Genomic DNA, 22,513 nt, shown 5'->3' with positions numbered 1-22,513 from the left:
GGAGCAAATCCGTGTGCTTAAGCACTTGCGTGTATTTCTTACTTGCTTTGAACTGTCTGCCCATTCCCACTGGCTTCTATAGAAATACCTGTGGATTTGTTGGATGCTCTCCTTCGAATCTCTGTCACCATTAGTCGAGAGACTTGTGTTGTGAACTGCAGAAGATCAGAAAATTTTTCTGTCATTGTATTTGGTGGGGCATTTCCAAAAACCTGTAGATGAGACAAAGATTTCCAATGAAACATTGCAACTTAAAAAAAAAAAAACAAAAACAAAAAAACAACTCTAGATTTCAAAGCATGGAGCAACTTAAAAATAAAGTACAAAAAGCACAAGTAGAACTGGCATTATGGCAAAGCAGGTAAAGCCACTGCTGGCAACACTAGCATCCCAGAAGAGCACCAATGTCTGCCTCTGATGTTCCGTTTCCAGTCTGGCTCCCTGCTAATGAACGGCAGAGGAAAAGCAATCGAAGATGGCCAGACTGCTTGGGCCCCTTCCACTTGCATGGGAGACTGGTAAGAATTGGGATTTGAACTGGCTCAGCCCTAGCCATTCTAGCCAGTTTGGAGAAAACCACTGGCTGGGTGTATGTTCTCTTGTGCTCTCTCTCTTTCTCTCTTTCAAAAAAAATTATTTAAAATTTTTTTTAAATGGCAGACATTCTTTAGAAGACAATATGTTGAGAAGTCAGTTCTTCAATAAGTTATCTCCAGCTGCTTTTTCAATGACTCATGTCCACCTACCTTCCTTTGTACATAGTAATTTGTCAAATAATTAAATTAATGAAAACTTAAAGCTAAACGTTTGATCAATCTTAATAACAGCTTTGGAAAATATAACATTTCTCTGAGAAATCCTAAACTGCAATTTCAGAAAAAAAGAAAAGGTAACTTTTTTTTTTTGGTGTACAGACACACTGGGTGGTGCAAGGTAGAGACACATCACTCGGTCCAGGGCAGAACACAGAATCCACTACACTCATTTTTATTATCTCAGTACTTCTAAATTCGAACTGTAACAATCTCCAAAATAAGAACACTTTTAAAAAGACTAGAATAAAGGAAGTAAATGAGGAAGTTCATGACATAAACTTGCTTCACAAATATTTAACACAGTAGACATTTAGAATAAACAGTTTTTAGAGACACCAGAATGTCCTCAGCAAAAAAAAAATGAAAGACGGGTAGACTCCACAAAGAAGTTATTTTAGATACTATCTGAACTAGATATATGTTGAAAGAGCATTTGTAAAACATTCTTTAATGAAAGGATATTCACCGTCATGTAGAGCAAACACCTTTTTTATTACACAGTAGCTTACACTCTCACTCCCTGTTCAAATGTGACTACTAAGGGAGAGACAGGACCTACTCATCGAAGCACTGCCTTTTGGCTTTCGTAGGGATGCTCTCTTACTTGGTTGCTCATTCGTTTACCACTCACAGCTAAATTCCAGAGAATATTCAGGGAGCAATGAAGGAGAGCATGAGGATAGTGGCTAAAACAAAGCAGAACAGATAAAAATGCAAACCTAAGGAGATGAACTGCACATAAGATTAAAAATATAAAATCACAAAGGTCTCTAGGGCCTGGAATGGTGAGTTGAGCCACCATCTGTGTGTGGGTTCAAGTGCCAGGTACTCTACAGCTGCCTGCTAACATGCACAGCAAGTCAATAGAACATGGCCCACATGGCTGGCCCCTGCCACCCAAGAGGGGAGAGAGCCAGGTAAAGTTCAAGGTTCTGGGCTTCAAGCTGGCCAAGTTCAATGGATGCAGCCATTTGGGGAATGAACTAGTGAATGGAAGATCTCTCTCTGTCTCTTTTTGCCACTTTGTCTTTCAAATAAATAGATACATTTTCTATACTTATTTATTTTCCATAAATACATTTTCCACATTTTGCTCACAAATTTTGGCTCCATTATACAAAAGATAGAAAACCTAGTTAGTCACTCCATTCTCAATATCCTTGCAATAAGTTATCATATATATAAATAAGGTGTCTTCATTCTATCACATAAAAGCTCTTCCAAAAATTTCATTAAGAGGATTTGGCAAATAACATATTTCTAAGAGAAAACAGGTCTCTTACATTCTTAATAACCTCCTCAAATCAAATTGAAAATACTAAACAACAAATCAATATCTAGTCTGTTAAATAACTTGCCAAAGAGGTCATTTTTAATGATCCTGAAGAAGAAATAAATTGTAATATTCATGAACACCTAAAATGAATATTTTTCTGTAGAAATGTTGATGTTGTACCCTGACAGTTAGCGTATAAGACCCAGATTATCCATTCTTAAATATTTATTTATCCGAAAGGCAGAATGAGGGTGCCCATGAGAGATTCCCACTTCACTGCTTGTCACCTCAGATGATCACAAAAGCCAGTTCTGGGGAAACCAGAGCCAGAACTCCATCCTGCTCCATCACCCAAGTGCTTGGATCATCTTGAGCTGTATTGGCAGCGTGCGGGTCAGAAGCAGACCAGCTGGACTTCAACAAGCGCCTCAGTATGGGCTGCCAACATCTCAAGCAATGGCTTAACATTCTGCACCTCCATGGCAACCCCTATAACCTACATTCTGTAAGAAAAAAAATGCAGGAAGATAATCACTGGGGAGCCTAATAATGCCATTTCACCTGTACTCAGAGAAAAACATGTATATTTTTAGGAAAGTGTTTATAAATATTCTTATTAGTATATATTGATGAATATTTTCCTCCTGAGAATTTTTTTTCCTTTCCTTTCTGTTTTTTGTTTGTTTGAATTTGAGATTTAGAGAAACGAAAAGAGAGAAAGTGTAGTTGTGTTTTCATCAGCTAGTTCATTCCCCAGATGCCTGTGCTCGCTGGAACTGAGCCAGGCTGGAGCTGGAGCCAGGAACACAACACAGGGCTCCTGTGGGCGTGTCAGTTCTTAAGATGCATTTCATTCCTCAGAGTTATTAAGATAATTTTATAAAAATAAATGGCTTATTTCTTGAATGGTAAAAGGATGTAGTCACTCAAGTACTCTGCAATGCTGGGTAAATAATACTCTGCAGAAAATGCCCCACAGGGGGTCAGAGCCTGACCAGGTGGAAGCCAGCAAATGCAACTTTTTTTTCACTTAAATCATGACATTTACTGCCTTACTTCGGCAAAGAAATATTTTTTCAAAAGACAGTTAAGATTTTCTTGAATTGGCCAAATAGAAGTCAGTACTAAAGAACAAGAAGTATGCCCATTTGCTAGTTAGGAATGAACACACGTTGCTTTAGCATAAATGTTAATCTTGTGAACCAATACTACCGATTAATTCATTCATCCGTTCACTCACAAATATCTACAAATGTTTCCTGATCTCTTATTAAATATGAGGCAATGTTCCAAGATACATAAAGCAAATTCAACTGTACTTCTCACAGTGCATTCATTTCACTTTGGAAGACAAATGTTGGATGAACGAACTTAAAAAACTAAAGTTATGCTGATGTGTAATAGAGGAAGTAAAATAAGTAATGAAAACAGAAGGTCTGGGGTGTGGGAAGACGGCTGTCAGAAAGTCTCTCCAAGGACATTAATGCCTATGGGTGAATATTGAATGAGGAGAAAAAGTGACAATTCCAAAAAAATAAGGAAAGTTGGTTCCAGGCAGTGAGAACTGAGCTATGCAAAGATTTCTAACTAGGAATGGCACTGCATTGTCTGAGGAATTAAAGAGGCTGGTCAAAGCTCCTTGCTAAGGCACCTGGGAAAGCAGCCAAAGATGACTAGGAAAGCTGGCTCAAGTGCTTGGGCCTCTGCCATCCACACAGCACCCGGATGGAGCTCCTGGCTTTAGCATGGCCCAGTCTGGCCCTTGTGGGTATTTGGGGACTTTGTAGAGTGAACCAGGAGATGGAAGATATGTCCTTCTGTGTCTTTCCTTTTCCCTATGACTGGTCTTTCAAATATATATATATATATATATATATATATAATAAACATATATATATAAATAAATATATATATATATAAATATATATATATTTCCCCCTAAAGTTGGTAGGCTGGTACAGCTTAGTGGTTAAGATGACACTTGGAGTGGCCTGCATTGTGGCATAACTGGGTTAAGCTGCCAACTGCAATCCTGCAATGCTGGCATCCCAGCAGGAGTGCAGGTTCAGTCCCAGCTGCTCCACCTACAATACCACTTCCTGCTAATGGCCTGAGAAAAACAGCACTGATTGGTCCAATTGCTTGAGCCCTTGCTAGCTCTGTGGTAGAACTGGATGAAGCTCCCGGCTCCTGGTTTTGGCATAGCTCACGCTGGCTGTTGCAGCCAGCTGGGGAGTGAACCAGCAGAAAGAAGGTGGCTCAGTGACTTTCAAACAAATAAAACTTAAAAAAAATGTGACTTGCATATTCACAGCACATGAAGTGCTGAGTGACCTGGACTAGGATGCTGGCTCATCTCTTGTTATTGTTTTGTTTTGTTTTGAAACATTTATTTATTTATCTAAAAATTAGAAGAAGACACACACAGAAACCCGACTCTGCTGGTTCACTTTCCAAAAGGTTTCCATGGACAAGGCTGGACTGGAGCCAGGAGTTTCATTGGGGTCTCCAACTTGGATGACAAGGAACCAAGGGCTTAGGCCATCTTGTGCTGCTTTTCCCAGACCATTAGCACACGGCCAGATCAGAAGTGGAGCAGCCAGGACATAAAGCAGCATCTACAAAAGCTGCCAACTTCCCAGGAGGCAGCTTGCCCTATCCCAGGCTCAACTCTGGAGTCCAGCTTCCTTCCTGCTATTGCATTCCCTGGGAGGCGGCAGGTGATGGTTCATGTAATCATTCCTCTCCTGTAATCTTTGGCGGGAACCTGGATTGAGTTCCCAGCTCTCAGTTCCTGCTCCCTTGTAGAATGTGGGCACCTGGGGGAATGCACCAGAGAATGTAAGCTCACTTGCTTTCTCTCTCCATCTCCCTGCTTCACAAATAAATAAATTCTTTAAAAACTAAAACACTGAAAAAAAGCTAGCAATGCTAGAATATTTTATGAAAGAAGAAAAATAGTACAATATATGGGTGGAGAGAACAGAAACCAAAATATAAGTCTGATTACTTTTTAAATTATTGCCATCTTTCGACTACATTTGAGCTTTTGTTTAAAAAATTATTTAGCTCTATTTGAAAGGCAGATTTACACTGAGAAAGAAAGAGGGAGAGAGGGTGAGTGAGTGAGTGAGTGAGAGAGATCCTCCTTGCACTGGCTCACTCCTCAAATGGCAACGATGGCTGGAGCTGAACCAATCCAAAGCCAGGAGTTTCCTCCAGATCTCCCATGTGGGTGTGGAGGCCAGGAATCTGAGCCATCATCTTCTGTTGCCCTCCCAGGATACAGGCAGGGAGTTGGATCCTAAGAGGAGCAGCCAGGGCATGAACCGGCACCTCTATGGGATGCAGGTGCGCAGGCAGAAAGGATTAGCCCAACAAGTCACTGAAGTGACAATAGTCTGATAATTTTGTTAATACTGAATATATAAAGTAGCAAGGGAAAAGTGACTATTTTGTAATTAACCTTAATATTTAAAACTATGAGGTATATGTTTAACATTGCCCAAAAACGGTGGTTATTTTTTGAAAATATGAAATGATTTTATCATGTACATAAGTGCACAGGAGATGGAGCCAGGAGGCTTGGAAAACAATGCACCATTCTCAGAGCCTACTGAGAAATTTCTCCTCATCAACCAAGGGACAGAACTGAGCAACAGAAGTGGTAAAGCATTCAAATCAAAAGGGATGATTCTCCAACAGATTTATGACTTTCATAAGTCAAGATGAAAAATACACTCAAAGCCAAAAACATCTTCTAGCAAGTTCAGTAGAAACAGCAGAAATTACAACAGAATATTGACTATGTACCTAGCGTTCTTAAAATGCTTGATATGTCATCTAAAGCTTATAAAATCCTAGAAAAATAAGTGCCTTTCTTATTCTGCTTTTATCAATAAAGGAATTACAGAGGACTGGAGCTCATTTAAATCGGCAGATGGTAAAATAAGAACTTAAAATTAATTCTGTGATTCCAACCTGAGTTCTTAGTCATTGTTTTCATTGTTTTCTCAATTACACTCTGCATGAATCCTATCACTGTAACTGCAGTGTTCATCTTACAGGAAAACAGCATGATCTTTTTTTTTTAAGTGGATGATCTTTAGTATCAGCCTAAAAAAATTTCAGAAAACTTCCTGAATATTTTTATCATGTTCAACAGACCAAAATAGTGGTGTTGACTAAAAACATAGAGGCCCAATACCCGTTTGTTAAATTATCTTATTTAGTGAAAACTGTTAACATAAGACAAAATAAAAGGAGGACAGTGTTGTGATATACCAGGTTAAACCTTTGCCTGTCACACCAGCGTCTCATATGGGTACTGATTTGACAGCCAGCTATTCAGCTTCCTATCCAACTTCCTGCTGATATGCTTGGGAAAAGTAGCTGCGAACGGTCCTAACAGCTGGGATCCTGCAAACCACATGTGACAACTGGTTGGAGTTCCAAGCTCCTGGTTTTGGCTTGCCTCAGCTGTGCCATTTTGGTCATTTGCAGAGCGAAGCAACAAGATGCAAGATCTTTCTCTTTTTGTCTTTTTTTCTCTGTAACTCTGCATTTCAAACAAAATAAATCTTTTAAAAAAAGACTATAAAAGAGGCTGGAATTTTTTAAAGATACATTTATTTGAAAGGTAGGCAGAGTTATATAAAGAAAGGAAGAAACAGAGAGACAAATAGGAACCTAATGTGCTGATTCATTCCCCAAACAGCCACAACAGCCAACACTGGGCCAGGCTGAAGTCGGGAGCCAGGAGCTTCACTGAAGCTTCCCACATGAATGCAGGGGCCTAGCCTTTTGGGTCATATTCTGGTGTTTCTCAAGCTCATTAACAGGAAGCTGGATCAGAGGGAGAAGAGCTGGGATGTAAAAGTATCCATATGAGATGCTGGCATCACAGACAGCAGATTAAAAAACTACACCACAATGGTGGGCCTGATGCTGGAATTTTAACAAGTTGAATATTTTGTTTCCTAAACATATGGTATAGAAAATTAAGTTACAAAGTACAAATCATCAGAAGTCCTTAACTGGCTGCAAAAAAGCAAAGTTAACAAAGAAGATAAAAATTGCATAATTGTGTACCGTAAGCATAAGAATTTCTTTAATGTAAACAATTAGGGAAACACCTCTACTCTTTATTTCCAACAAGCTCCACTAACTAATGGGAGCAGAAACAGACAGCTTAGTGCAGGCCCTCCCTCCCTTCCGGAGCTGTGTCTGAAGCAACAGAACACACCTTCTCATTTGCACTGGATGTCACTTGCAACTGTGCTTTTTACCAATAACCAGAAAGTAAATATGACTCTTTCAACCATCAATTCAGCAAATCTTGCATTGAACAGCACAAGCCACACTATCCAGTATCAATTTGACTTGAATTATATAAATAAAGTAATAAAGTTGCAACAAACTTTATTACCTGAGTTTGGCTCTCTTTTGTTTGGTTCTAAATGTGTGCTTCTTTCTCTAAATTAAACAATTTAAATAATAAAGATAATTGGGAAGGGATCTTAAAAAGACACTATATTCAACTTTCATGGCATATATATCTCCTAAAGACCTAGTTGGTACAGATTACAGATAAACAAGAAAGTAGAACATCGATCAAATTAATCAACAGTAACTGTTAATGAATTTTTCGATCCCTAAAATGCAACACATGCTGGTTCAGTCAAGTCGTTTCTCTGTGCACTTTCATTTTCTGGACTAAAAGTTAATGACTTCAAGAATGTTAGGTAAAAAGCATCCAGGACCCTGCACAATAACCTAGTGGCTGGAATCCTTGCCTTGAGCACGCTGGGATCCCATACGAGGGCCAGTTCATGTTCCAGCAGCCTCGCTTCCAAACCAGCACCCTACTTGTGGCCTGGGAGGGCAGTTGAGGGCAACCCAAAGCCTTGGGACCCTGCACCCATGTAGGAGACCTGTAAGAGGCCCCTGGCTCTTGGCTTTGGAGTGGCCACTTGGGGAGTGAACCATTGAAAGAAACATCTTCCTCTCTGTCTCACCTCCTGTCTATAGATATACCTTTCCAATAAAAATAAATAAATCTTTTATTATGTAGCTATGCCAGCTATCCTGAGCAGCCTCCATAGTCTCTGAGTTTGAGAGAATCCACGGAGGGAGAGTAACTGTCCACGGGCTCCTCAGGGGACCCAGGAGGGACGTGGTAGGAATTTCAGCAAGCAAGCAGCAACTCCACCGAAAGCACTCAGCACACATCAGCTGCCTACCTGTGGGTAGAAAAACACCCTGAAGTCACACTAGGAAGCTACTTTAAAAACTACTCTGTAGGTGAGAGCTCCTACCTAAGAAATAGCTTACAGTTTATTCACATTTAGCTTGAGTCAGTCTTGAGAATCAATACTCCACTTCCTTTTTAGCAGTTATGCTGAGAAATGGTTGGTGTTAGAATGATACTTGACTACCCATTCACCAATGGTACTTTTTATTAATGCAATGCTGTCTAAGAACAATCTCATAATGATACTTGAACATAATCTTTATATTTTTAAAATTGCTCACAATGATACAGTAGTAACTTCATGTTTTTAATTACTGGGACCATTACAATATGGAAATCACTCATTGTATAAGCTGCTTAAGGCACTGTACATGTATGTGCTTCTATCAGCCAATTAAAATTTTCTGATCCGAATGATTTTATTAACAGCTAATGAAACTGAGCAAACACTACAAGCAGATAGATAATATCACTAAAGCATCTCATGTATCTACCTAAAATATTAAAAAATGATTTTTTGTAAGATTTCTATTCCAGAACTCACATTAATTGACTGAGGAGATCTAACCGATGAAATGGAGCAAGGAAATTGAGCAGACAACTTGAGGAAATTGCGATGAATTGGAATATTAGTAAAGAGATTAAGAGAGAAAGAATTGAAAAGGGGCAATACATTTTCTAACATACTGGTCACTCAATACCATGCCAATTAACTCCATAGTGTTGTAAATTGTTGTGGACGTTATGTTGTGGCTTTTCATTGGAGGGGATGATATTCTGTCAGCTCTGCTTTCAGACCAGAGATGGTCTCCCAATGAAACTGTCGAATTGATCCGGACAATAAGATGCTGGACTCTATGCATGGCACATGCTTGCAATGAAAGAATCATGACTGGATCTGAACTGTAATACTGCAACAAGATGGAGGAATCCACCATGAGGGGAGAGTTTGGGGAGGGGTTGAGGGAATCCCAGAGCCTATGAAACTGTGTCATAAAATGAAATGAAATTAAAAAAAAGGGGCAATAAAAGAATGAATTAGCATTGAGGGTCCAGTGAAAGTTGTGGTTGATAAATCTGTACTGAATCTTGCTCAGACAGGCCTGGGAGTAGAAGAGGGAGGTGACTGATTTGTTGGCTTGAGGTTCTGCTGGCCTAGTAAGACAGAAGTGTAGGAGTAGAATTAGTTCACATATTGTTCATGAGTTGTAGGATAGAGCGGGAATGAACAGAAACATTAAAGTCTTTAAAGAACATACTATTTTAAATCTATGAAAGAAGGACTTGAGAGTTACATGCTGAGACCTGCGAAGGGAAGAGATAATAGAGCGGTAATTTGAAAAGAGGAGAAGCGAAGGCTAAAGCAACTTCAAAAATTAGAAAGAGTTCCTGATAATTCCCATCTGGGAAGCAATGGAAGACAGACCAGTCTCATCTGGGTCTCCATAGTGGTTTGCAGCAGCCCAAACATTTTGGCCATCTTGCACTGCTTCCCGATGCCATTAACAGAGCTGGATCTGAAATGGAACAGCTGGAACATGAACCGGCGCCCCTAGAGGCTGCTGGCATTGCAAGCTTGTCTGTACCTGCTATAGCAATGATGCTCTCCTTTAGAGCAGATTGTTACTAAGCTAGGCTACTTTGCAGGGTAGCCCTTCTCTGCCACATGGTGATGCAGCCAGGGGGTCCTCTACAGGACCACATCGGCACCAGGTTGTTGGACCTTATAAATTCCGAGACTGCATTAGTCTGCTGCTTTTCTTACTTAACTGTGGAAGTGAGTACTTGTTCCCTTCCAGGTGTTCAAGACCACATTTCTGTCGATGGGTCCCCAGAACATCAGATAAATCTGCTCAGCTGAACTGCTAACTGCCTATTGAACACCATCACTAAGGGAGGTCATAAATAGACTCAATACCCATTTCCTTCACAGCTACGGAGGGAGATGGCCTTGCTTTGGCTCCTCTGCCTCTCACCTGCAGCTTCAACAACGTCCCTGGCTCTGTGCCCCTCCAGGAAAGAGCACCAGGTCAGGATCTGCATCATGCAATACTGACAGTTTTTATCCCACCTTGATGGACAGCGTATAAATGCTGTGTGCTGCCTTTGACCCTGGCTCATGTTTAAATTCTGCGTCAGCATCTTTGTTAACAAAGCTCAATTTATTGCTAAGCTTGGTACCGCTTATTCTGTAAGGGATCAACAATGTAGCACACTGTTGAGGAAGATTTTCCTTCCCTGATCCCCACGGATCCTCAGAACTATTTTTATTAGTGCCACTATATATTCTCGTGCCTGTACCAACATCATTGTGTACACTGTTTATGTGTTTAAATCTTACCCAACACATGTACGTGCTCACCTCATTCATTACGTCTTAGCATTATAAAATGAGACTGTATCTTACCTTAGAAACTCCAAATATTGCCCAGTGTATGGCATAGTGTGTATTTGATAAATAAATATACAAAATAGAATAAATACAGCAACAAACAACAGAAACATGTAGGATCTATGTCTTCCGCTCAGCTGCCAATATTAGCTGTTAGTTTGGTATATGAATCTATATCCTTTGCTCTGTCTTCTAAAGATTGGGTTATTGGTGCAGTCAGAAAAATCACAACAAACACAAATTTCTGAGGACAAAACATTTTTTAGGTGTTTTAAGCATGACATGTTATTTAATCACCATGGCAACCTCATAAAGTAGACATTCTTGTTTTACAACTCAAAAACTGAAGCTGGCTGCCCCTTCCCAGCACATAAACAGTGGAGATCAAGTCCCTCAGAGAGAAAAACGAAGATACCAACCAAAGCAAAGACAACGATGTGTGCACCTGAAACATCAACCTGAGTCCTCAACTAACTTTAGGAAAGCACTGCGAGTCAGGCTCAGCTGTCCCAGTCAGACTGAGGAATACCTCCTCCCGGGACAGCAACACATGCAAAAGATCCAAGGGTAGGCAGAGGCCTAGCATCCTTGCCCATGCAATTGCTCATCCATATTTCAAAATCTCACGCTTAAATACACTGGGGCAATCTTTACAGGACATCTGAGGATTCCTGTGACACACACACACACAGACAGAGTAACGTGAATAAACTGAAAAAAGTAAGTTGGAGCTAGCAGAACTACACAGGAATCGTAAGAAAACAAAAACAAGTTTTAATACTTTCAGAAAGCAGATATATTGTGTAATTCTAAAAGAACTACTCAAGAATATTAAAACTGCACTAATACAGTTAGTCTATAAAATCTCATACCTGATTGACAAAGCTCCAGAAAACACAAACATGAAAAATGAGATGTTATTAAAATATTGTTTCCAGACTTGAATAATAGCAGATTTCAGACTAAGAGCCTCATCATGATGTTACAGTGAAACTTCTAAACAGTGAGGAACAAAAGATGAGTCCAGAAAATTGCAGATAGAAAGACAACCCGAAGACAAGAGACCATGTGAACTAAGGTGGCAGAAGGAGATGTTGGGGATAGAGAAGTGTAGTCAGATGTAGAGAGATTGATCTGGGAGAACGGAATCAGAGAAAAAAAAAAGAAGGAAGGAAGGGGAGAGAGAAAGGAAAAGAAAACACAGAAATGAAGACAGAGAAAGAAGTAGAAGACACAGAAGCAAGAAAGGAGTGAGAAACAAAGGACATTGTGAAGGCAAGAGAGAGAAGGCAGATAAAGGAACAAAGAGGGAAAGGAAAAGAATAAGATAGGCTGGGAAGAAGAGAGGGGGTGAGAAAAAGTGGGGAGACAGAGTGAAAAGAGAGAAGGTGCTGAAATACTTCCTCCAAATCTTGGGAAAACAAGTTCTATAATAATGAAAAAAAAATGAGGGTGCATCCTCTCGTTCATCCCAGAATATTGAAAATGCAGCCAGGGAGAGCAAGGCATGAATACTGTCCACACAAGTGACATAATTCTGTGGAAGGGATAAGGATGGTAACATGTGTTGGTGAGTATGTATGCTATGGTTTGGAGGGACAGGAAATAATTCCTTACTATGGAAGACTACTTAACTAAGTACTCAAGAATATTGTTTAAAAGCATTGAATGGCACTAGCAGATGGTGATGGAAAGTAGAAATGCATCTATAACCCTGCAGAGGAGTGAGCATCGGCAGAATGGTTATCACATTGGACTCACATATCCCATATCACACACACATATCACTTTATATCACAGTATCACAGGCAAAGCCGTGACATCAGCATCCCATTTAGGTGCTGATTTGAGTCCTGGCTGCTCCAAGTTAGGTCCTGCTCCCTGCCGATGCACCTGGGAAAGCAGCAGAAGCCAGCACTGTGGTACTTGGGCCTCTGCTGTCCATGTGGGAGGTCCTGATAGCTATTCAAGCTCCTGGCTTCAGCCTGGCACAGCTTCAGCCATTGTGCCACTTAGGGAGTAAACTAAAGGATGGAAGAACTCTCTATTCCTCCCTATCTCTCTGTAACTCTTTCAAATAAATAAATAAGTCTCTCTAAAAATATAGCAGAAATAATACAAGTAGTAATTTACAATCTATACCTCTTCCAAAACGCAACCACTTCTGGAACATTTTACAGTGTGTTTATACTCTCCCCTTAAAAGCTAGGACATTCTGATCAGATCACTTGTTAAGTCACATTACCACACAGCAAAGGAATAAGCACACCAAACTTTTAAAAACTGACTCAGTCTATTCTTTTCTCGTTGCTGGGCCTTACCATTCACCTCAAGATTCTGCTAAAATCTAGTTCTGGACTTACCCTGTTAAACACTGGCAGCATCATGTATAGTTTCTCTTCTTGTTCCTTCTGGGTCATGTGCCGGGGAGGATGGCACAGCTCCGTGAAGAGGCGACGGAGGTGCATTAGACCCAAGGCGTTGTCCTGAGGGCTGCATTCCTCCTGCCTTGGACGCCCCATGATTCTCTTCACCATGTTCATCTTGGCTGCTGGGTGATAAACTCTTCCCGATGGCAATGAGCTAAGAGTCAACGGTCAAACGGCATCATCTGGACCAGGTCAAGCACGCACGGGAGAGCTGCGAAACAGTCTGAAAAACAGAAAATTGTGTCTGCAACGTCTCCTCCTACCACTTTAAACCGAAGATGTAAAGCAATAAGACATAAAGGTAACTTTGATAAATCTGTCCAAAAGTCAGATTATGAATCATGGCACTCAAAGTTAAGCTGCTGGCGCTTTGTCGCAATTTGCACGGAATGGGAACCATTAATCAGTCAAGTAACAGGTGTTTCCAATTGAGCTAGTCATGTCAAGTTCAACAAATTAAGGACTGGAAATAATATTATTGATAGGTTGCTTAAGAGTTGAGCACGCTTACAAAGAAGTTAAAAACACTAATTTTACCCTAATCTTAAAACATCCACTGGACCAGCATTGTGATACAACACATTACACTGCAACCTGGGATGCCAGCATGCTATATCAAGTCCTGGCCTTTTCTAATCCAGCTCTCCACTAATGGCCTGGGAAAAGTAGCAGAAAATGGCCCACATACATGGGCTCATGTCACCCACTTGGAAGATTTGGCAGAAGTTCCTGGCACACAGCTTCAATTTGGACTAGCACCAGTGCAGTCTTCTGCGAAGTAAACCAGTGGTTGCAAGGTCAATCTCTCTCTCTTTCATCTCTCTCTTTCCCTTTCTCCCTCTCCCAGTATAATGTTAACTTTCAAATAAATAAATAAATCTTAAAGAAGAAACCCAAAACACCAATAAGGTTTTGTATTTTTATTTGACTTGTTTTTACAGCTGACAAATTTGTTAGTGTTTAAAAATGCACAAATTAAATGACATCTCGATATATGGGTACTTCAAAACATTCATGAAAAATTAAATAAGAAGATAAGTTCAGTAAAAAATACAAAATGAAACACTGAAACCCAAGATAAATTGTGATAGTATGGGCCAGTGAAGTAGCATAACAGGTTAATCCTCTGCCTTGTCTCTGACATCCAATATGGGCACGGGTTTGTGTTCTGGCTGCTCCATTTCTGATCCAGTTCCGTGTGAACAGCGTAGGAAAGCAGTGGAGGATGGCCCAAGCCCGTGGCACACTCCACTCATGTGGAGGATTCAGCAGAAGCTCCTAGCTCCTGGCTTTGGACCAGAGCCCTAGTCACTGTGACCCCATGGGAAATGAATCACCAGCTGGAAGATCTCTGCTTCTCTCTCACTCCCTCTGTCAGGTTTTCACTTTTAAGTAAAATAAATATATCTTAATTTTTAAAAAATCTTTTCTTGTGAATGACAACAACAAAACCAACAGAGAGAGGCAAACATAAATATTGTTTTGTGTTCAGGACTACAATTAGATTTAAAAATTGTTTTTGATATTATACATCTTCCATTAACTTCATGCAGAACCCTGTATATCCCCAGAATAACCAAAGGATAGTCAAAACAATCATGCAACTGAAGACCATTTTCTCAACTGGATTTGAAACTTACACAGCTCATATTAACTCATTTTATAGACAGTGATAAACACTTTGAGAAATATATAAAATCTTGAGATATACACAGTAAGAAGAATGAGCTTGATGAGGTTCATGTCAGGTGGGGTAAGTGAGTGTGGACTCAGAAAGTAAAATGCATTCCTTTGCTAAAGCCGGGGTTACAAAAATTAAACTAAGGGCCCAGCACAGTGGCCTAGTGGCTAGAGTTCTCGCCATGCATGCGTCAGGATCCGATATAGGCGCTGGTTCTAATCCCGGCAGCCCCGCTTCCCTTCTAGCTCCCTGTCTGTGATCAGGGAAAGCAGTTGAGGAGGGCCCAAGGCTTTGGGACCCTGCACCCACATGGAAGACGTGGAAGAGGCTCCTGGCTTCAGATAGGCTCAGCTTCGGCTACTGCGGCCACTTTGGGAGTCAATCAACAGACAGAAGATCTTCCTCTCTGTCTCTCCTCCTCTCTGTATATTTGACTTTCCAATTAAAAAATAAATAAATCTTTAAAAAAATTAAACTAACTGCTGGGTTAGAGGAAATATACAATTAATACCCTTTAACTTTTACAAAGTATCTGTACCTTATCAACTACTACTTGACTGTCGGCTATCAGCAGATTTTGGGATAACTTTCCACAGGAACCAGGAAACCTGAGATGACTTTATGGATATGCAGAACTTGGATGAATGCCTTTCTAATCTGTTGAAAAGTGGGCATAACCTGATATTTCAAATTGTGCAACATAAGCACATAAGCCAGCAAGACATTTCTAAAGAAATGAAAGATCATCAAAAGGCTGGAGTTTGACTTACAGAACTTCTACCCATTGTTTCTTAAAACTGGAAGAAAAAGCATCTGAAACACACTTTCTCTAGAGAATACGAGGTGAACTGAATGATGGCTCTGGGCAAGTACTGATGCACTCGATTGCCAGTGAGAAAGAGGGGCACAATGTGACTCCACACACGAGAAAGACAAAGACACACTAGGGCTCTGCGTTGGCTGGGCCACACCAAGACCGTGGCATAAAGAGGGTTGATTCTATTGTAGGTACTAATTGCAGGGAAGAGAGGGAGAGAGGCAGAGAAGCAGAGAGGAAGGCAGGGAGGGACACAGAGAAAGTCACCTCTACCTTCTGGCTCACTCTCCACAAGATCACAACTACCAACCAACCCAGGCTGGGCCAGCATGAAGTCAAAAGCAGCATCAGGGGTCTCCCACCTGGGGTCTAACACCCAAGCTCCTCAGCTGTCCTCTGCTGCTTTTCCAGGTCAGGAACAATGAGCTGGATTGAAAGTAAAGCAGCTAAGGGATGAGGCGATGCACATCCCTGCACAAAGGCTCAATTGCTTAATCCTCCCCCTGCAAGCGCTGGGATCCCAGCTGAGCACACTTCATGGATCCTGTCCCTGCTGCTCCACTTCCCAACCAACTCCTTGTTTGTGACCTGGGAAAGCAGTACATGACAGTCCAAACTTCAGGACTCTGCATCCCCATGGAAGACACAGAACAAGCTCCTGGCTCCTAGCTTCTGATCCACTCAGCTCCAGCTGCTGCGGCCAATTGGGGAGTAAACCAGAAGACGGAAGATCATTCTAGCTCCCCTTCTCTCTGCAAATCTGGCTTTCCAACAAAAATCAATAAATCTTTAATAATAATAATAAAAAGAAGGAAAGATAGTAATGCACTGGGACTCAAACCAGTGCCCATATGTGATGCTGGCCCTGGAAGCAGCAGCTTACCCACTATGCCATCTCGCCAGCCCCTCAATACTACTTATATGACAATTAGAACAATTCAGCCCTAAAAAACCATGCAAACCTTTCAAGAAAAATATCTATTAAGATTTGTCTTAAAATAACATGGAAGCTCAATTAATTGTATTGAATTTTGTCTTGGGTGATTGGTTACAAAGGGCCTGCTCTGTCTTAGCCATCTACAGCAATCTTTGGTAATCATGTGCTCTGTATCTGTCTATGCCTTATCTATTTCGAGAAATGCTCTCCTTAAATTTCATCAGTAGTCCTACTTTTCAGTGTCCTCTTTTCAGAGATAATACCCTACCTGAAGGTCCTTGCAGCCAATCATATTCACGGTTGGTGGGAAATGAATACCCCTGCTTACTTAAAGCTCACTTACGCAAGCCAATCAATGTAGCCTTACAACGTAATACATAAATTTTGACTCATTTGACCATTCTAGAACACTTCTCAAGACTCACTGGAAGTTGATGGACTAGCGTTTCCCTGGCCCAGCTCATTCATACTCTGTGCTGAATGAACTTTATTAGACCCAGGATATCCCTTAGAGTAAGTTCTTGTTACTCCAGTTGAACATTAGCTAATGTAAATGCATGGAGTTATTTCTAGAAATTTCCTCTTCACTGGTCTATATGCCTGTCTTTTATGTGATCAACACATTGTTAGGAGTATTACAGCCTTATAATACAATTTTTAAAAGAATTATTTTTATTGGAAAGGCAGATTTACAGAGAGAAGGAGAGACAGAGAAAGATCTTCTATCCACCGAAAACTACCCAAGTAGCCACAACAGAATTAAGTGGAAAAAGCCCACAGTTCAAGCCACTCACCTGCAGTCAAGGCCACTTCATTAAGATGGATGAACAAATGGCTACTCTGGACATTTTCCTCCACTACTTACACCTCTCCCACTGGAACCTCCCACTGTTGCTTTGCGAGGAGGACTGCAACCACTAATAGGAGCCCTGAAGCAGCAGCTTACTCTGATTAGCATAGCATAGTGCAATGTAATGTGGAATAAATTTTTATAGGGTTACCTTGGAGCCTTAGCATTCTTTGAAGTTGACTCCTTACTCATACTGTATTCAAAATGTCTGAAAGCCTGTCAAAAAGAGTTTTGAAGTACAATGCTTCTGCAATTTTTGAAAGTTTTGCATTCTATATATTTCTGCTTTTAGTTCAGATCATTCATCTCTGCAATCACTTGCCCAAATCCTCAGTGCAAAGTGCAGGGGGACAGCAGCCTTAGGAAAGATTCGCTCAGCTGACCTAGGGCTTACAGGGCCATAGAGCAGAATGGACAGGCGCCATGGACAATTCTGAATTCTCTCACACTTGTTTAATCCATCTAGCTTCTTCAATGACTAAATCCGTGTTCGTCACTGGAATTTCTCACTCTTCAACTTCTACTGAGTCTTTTATACCATATTAGAACTCGGACCACACACTTACTCCTCAGCGTCCTCAGTACCCTCTTCTCCAGGTCAGTGTACCTTCCTAACTGTTAGGTTACTCATTCCTCAATGCAACCACTAGGAAGGAAGCTAAACAGTAACCTTTGCCTGTGTCAGGGACCGGGAAAACAAACACTGGACTTTCCAGTGACTGAAAGAGGAAAGAGAGCTTGGGAGAAAACCATCAGCCGCTTTTCAAAGGTCTTGGCTCAAGCCAGATAACCTTGTAAAGGTGGGTTCCAGCCTTCCCTCAGGGACATCTAAGGAAGTCTTCCCTGCCCTTTACCAGGGGGACTATTTGATAAATAGGAGGAATTTCCCAGGAGGAATTTCACAAATTCCTTACCTAAGAAACATCCTCCTCCCAGCAATATGGAGGAGAAACGGATCCTTTGGGTCTTTGCAGAGATGCCCACCTGGCCTTCCAGCTACATTCTCTTCACTAAACTTTGCTAGCAGGCTTACTGCCCGGCTCTGTATTGGGCCTGGAATTCTTCTCTTACAGGAACATGAGAACCTCTGTTCCATCCATCGCTGCTAACACAACAACACTATTTCTAACTTTGGGCTATCGGGTACTGTAAAGAACATTCTACCCTTCTACAAAATGGTCATGACATGAAATTTTAGGATTTTTTTACACACCATAGAAAAGTTGATAAGCTCAAGTGAATTAAACATCACAACATAAACAAAAATAACTGCAAATAGGAAAAAAAAAACAGAGCATTTATGGCAAGTTAAAAAAAAGGCAAAGCATTTATGACAAAAAAAAAGAAGATAGGTTTTTGGTATAAACATCTCAAATTTAACACAATAAATTGGCACAACATATCTGCATTTTTCTAACAAAGCACCAAGAATTAACATATTCATGAACTTATTTTTAAAAGATTAGAATTTACTTCCTTTTCTTAAAAAAAAAAAAGATTTATTTTATTTTTAATGCAAAGTCAGATATACAAAGAGGAAGAGAGAAAGGAAGATTTTCCATCCACTGGCTCACTCTCCAAGTGACCAAAACGGCAGGTGCTGCGCCAATCTAAAGCCAGGAGCCAGGAATTTCCTCCAGGTCTCCCAGATGGGTGCAGGGTCCCAAGGCTTTGCGCCATTGTTGACTGCTTCCCCAGCTGCCACAAGCAGGGAGCTGTATGGGAAGTGGGGCTGCAGGGATTAGAAGCGGCACCCATAGGGGTCCCGGTGCATGCAAGGCGAGGACTTTAGCTGCCAGGCCACTGCGCCAGGCCCGCATTTACTTCTAAATGACCACAACACCTGAGTCTGCGCCAGGCCAAAATCAGGATCCAAGCACTCCATCTGAGTCTCCCAGATGGACAGCAAGAGCCCAGGCACTCATGCACTGCCTTCCCAGAAATTTAATCAGGAAGCTGAATAGGAAGCAAATCAGCTTGGACTTCAAGTAGCTCTCCAACTTGGAATGCCAGAGTCACAGTGTGCGGCTTAACAACACAGGCCACTGAAGGGCTAAACCAACAAGCACACAGTAACATAAACATGGAAAACTGACTCAGCAAAGCTCCTACAACACAAATGAGGAGGTACTGAAAATCACTAATATTCAGAGATACAAATAAAAATAAAATATCTTTGTTCATCAACTTGAGAAAAGCTAATAGGATTCATAAACTGCATAGTTAATAAGAATAGGAAAGATGGACAGGCATACACATTTTTGATTAAAATAAGTCAATAGGTTTTCTTTGGACAATCAGATGGTGTCAAAACACCTGCTCTTTAATTCAGCAACACTTCCTCCAAAAAGCTATCCTAGAGAAATTCCCAGATCCCAGAAACCTCCAATAAGGTGGCTTGCTCTATAATTGTCTATAATAGTGAAAAATCTGAAACTACTTAAGTCCTTTCACAGATTAATAGAAAATATATAGTAGATCAAATCATAGGATAACACTTAATTGTCAAAATTTAGAACAAAATGCACTAATGCTAAAAAAGAAAAGTCATATAAGCACTAAAATGTAAAACCGTAAAGTCATTATTGCTGTCCTAGGAATCTGAGTCACAACTCACTGGTTGAAGACAAATTCCCATGGTGAACTCCCTTGACAGGAAATCCCAGGCTGGGTGGTGGATTCTGCACTTAAGCAGCAATCTAGCCCTTAACTTCACCTTTCTGACACAGAAGGTCAAAAATGGCCTCACTGTGCCGTTCAATCTCCACTGCCAACTAAACATGCAGCCAGCATGATATCGTAAGTGGGGATGTGCACCTGACCATTTTAAATAATTTTTTTCATCAACAACAATTTACAACATTATGGAGTTAACTGGCATGGTATTGAATGACCCATATGTTGGAAAATGCAAGTTCTTAACCACATCTTGTGACTACTTCATTGACATTTCAATTTTAGTTTATACACAGAACCGGCTGCTGTACACCTTAAAATGGTTATAGGGTACTATTCAGCTGTCTCATGTCTATTTTCATTTTAGTATTTAGCGGTTTACAGTGTTGAAGTATAATTTTTACTGAACTTGGCAAATTTTAGCATAGTCCAAACTGGCTTATAACTCTAACAAGGCATATGTCAACAGTTGAGGCGCAGAACAGTTTTAGGAGGGGTGTGCAGAGAAATCTTCAATACCTTAGCGAGGAGGAACTAATCTTTGTGTCCTACTTAGTAAGCTATATGTGAGTCCGAGCTGACCATTTCCTATCTGGTTCATTTTAAATAATTTAACAATTCCCAAGGGAATCCAAGAAATACAATGGTTATGAGTATCTCCCAGAAACAAGCCCTGTGGAACCTGTAACCACAAGACGCTCCTCTGGGTTCTTGGTTTCTGATACAAGAACACCTTGCTCCTGGGAGAATCAGCTCCAATAGATTCCTTTCTCCATTCTGCCTACAGCTCAGACTGCTGCTCTTGTTTTTCCATTGGTGAGCATGCTAGAGAAGAACGCGGGGGATGGATGGCCTGCCTGATTACAGAAACATCACCTTAGCAATGACTGTAAAGAACTGCTGGACATGAATCAGAGGATGAGCAGCAGAAGAGACTCCTGGGACCACAGTTGCAGGACTCACACCCCACCAGTGAGTGGACTTTTCCTGGGATATTCCCTGTGGGCTGTGATGGAGGGGGCATGGGGAAAATAATGCCAAAAGAAAAGGCTACTCTCCCCAGGCCAAAGATGTCACCAGAATGGGGCTGAAAGACATTTCTTCCATTTCTGCATCTATGGCCTTCCCTCTCACTTGAGATACAGAAGACTGGGGTGGAAGGAGCAAAACCCAGGACCAGCGGACAGCCCAGGACCACAGGTCCATTAAAACAGACAGTAAACCTAGTACCATAGAAGAGGTCTGTTTCCATTCTGGACTTCAACACTACAAGAAAAGTGCTCCTACATGGACCCAAAACAAAGTGCACTGTAACAGAAATCTGAGTTGTAGGCAGGAAGAATGTTTTCACAGGCGCCACAGGAGAATGGAAGAGGCTGGGGAGAGTCTCTGAAACAGACTGAAACACAAGAGAAAGGAGGAATGGGAGCGGCAGCATATTTGAAGTAAAAGCAACAAAATTATTTGCAAAATTGGTAACAACAAATCACCAAAATACAGAAAATCAAGCAAGACAAACAGAGAACATGTGTAGGTGTATTATATTAAAACTGCACAGAACCAAAGTGAAGGTGAAAAATTCTGGAAGAATCTCAGCAGAGCTAGGGGGGAAAAAACACAGATGAAAATCCCAGCGGATTTTGCATTGAAAATGTGCAAGTCAAGTGAGAAGGAGTGAAGGGTTTGAAGGGTTAAACTGCCAAATCCCCACCCAGGAAACTTGTTGGAGTTCTACTTCCTGTGGAAGCCTCCCATGAGAATGACAAAAGAATGAGTATTTCCTCAGATCACTCAAATGTGAGAGAACTGATTGTGAAGGGATCCCCTGGGCAGGGAAAGCTAAAAGCTCTTCGGAAAGAGAAACGCTGAAAAAGGTCCGAAAATTGTACTTACAGGAATAAAGGGACATTGGAGAAGGAACAACGAAGTTATAGTAAATCTTTTATTATTCATAATTGATCCAAAAAATAACTGAGTGTTTGATATGGAAACAGTAAGAATGCACTGAGTGACTGTAGGTTCTGAATAAGTGAGAAGCATTAGCCATCAGGGATAGGAGAGAGGAACCAGGAACACTGTCTTAAGACAGGAGCACCAACCCCAGTGACACAGTGTTAGCTGAAGTCACACAGAAACAGGTACAAAATATGCTAGAAGTTGGAGCAACTACTAAATATTTTGTTTAGTGTTTACTTGATATGCTAATGAAAGATTTAAAATGAAGAATATAAAACATTGTTGGATAAAATATGAGAAGGCAGAGCCTAGTGTAGTAGCTTAGTGGCTTAAGTCCTTTCCTTGCATGTACCAGGATCCCATATGGGCGCCAGTTCTAATCCCGGCAGCTCCACTTCCCATCCACCCTCTGCTTGTAGCCTGGGAAAGCA

General features: G+C 40.9%; 1 protein-coding gene across 3 annotated transcripts in view; it reads right to left on the bottom strand.

Moving 5' to 3' along the window:
• WDFY3 (WD repeat and FYVE domain containing 3) overlaps positions 1-22,513 on the bottom strand; it is a 264,769-nt gene that overhangs the window by 157,468 nt on the left and 84,788 nt on the right. For all 3 annotated transcript variants that reach the window (XM_040967248.1, XM_040967249.1, XM_040967250.1), the window contains exons 3-4: positions 13,100-13,388; positions 89-212 (exon numbers count right to left, since the gene is read on the bottom strand). In XM_040967248.1, coding sequence (XP_040823182.1) covers positions 89-212; positions 13,100-13,279 — 304 coding nt within the window. In that variant the 5' untranslated portion in view covers positions 13,280-13,388. The remainder of the gene's footprint in view (positions 1-88; positions 213-13,099; positions 13,389-22,513) is intronic.

Source organism: Ochotona curzoniae, unplaced genomic scaffold (assembly GCF_017591425.1).
Source record: "Ochotona curzoniae isolate NIBS_2020 unplaced genomic scaffold, NIBS_Ocur_1.0 scaffold_4506, whole genome shotgun sequence".
Classification (NCBI taxonomy): domain Eukaryota; kingdom Metazoa; phylum Chordata; class Mammalia; order Lagomorpha; family Ochotonidae; genus Ochotona; species Ochotona curzoniae.
Note: the sequence above shows the minus strand (reverse complement) of the source record. Positions and strands in the feature narration are given on the sequence as shown.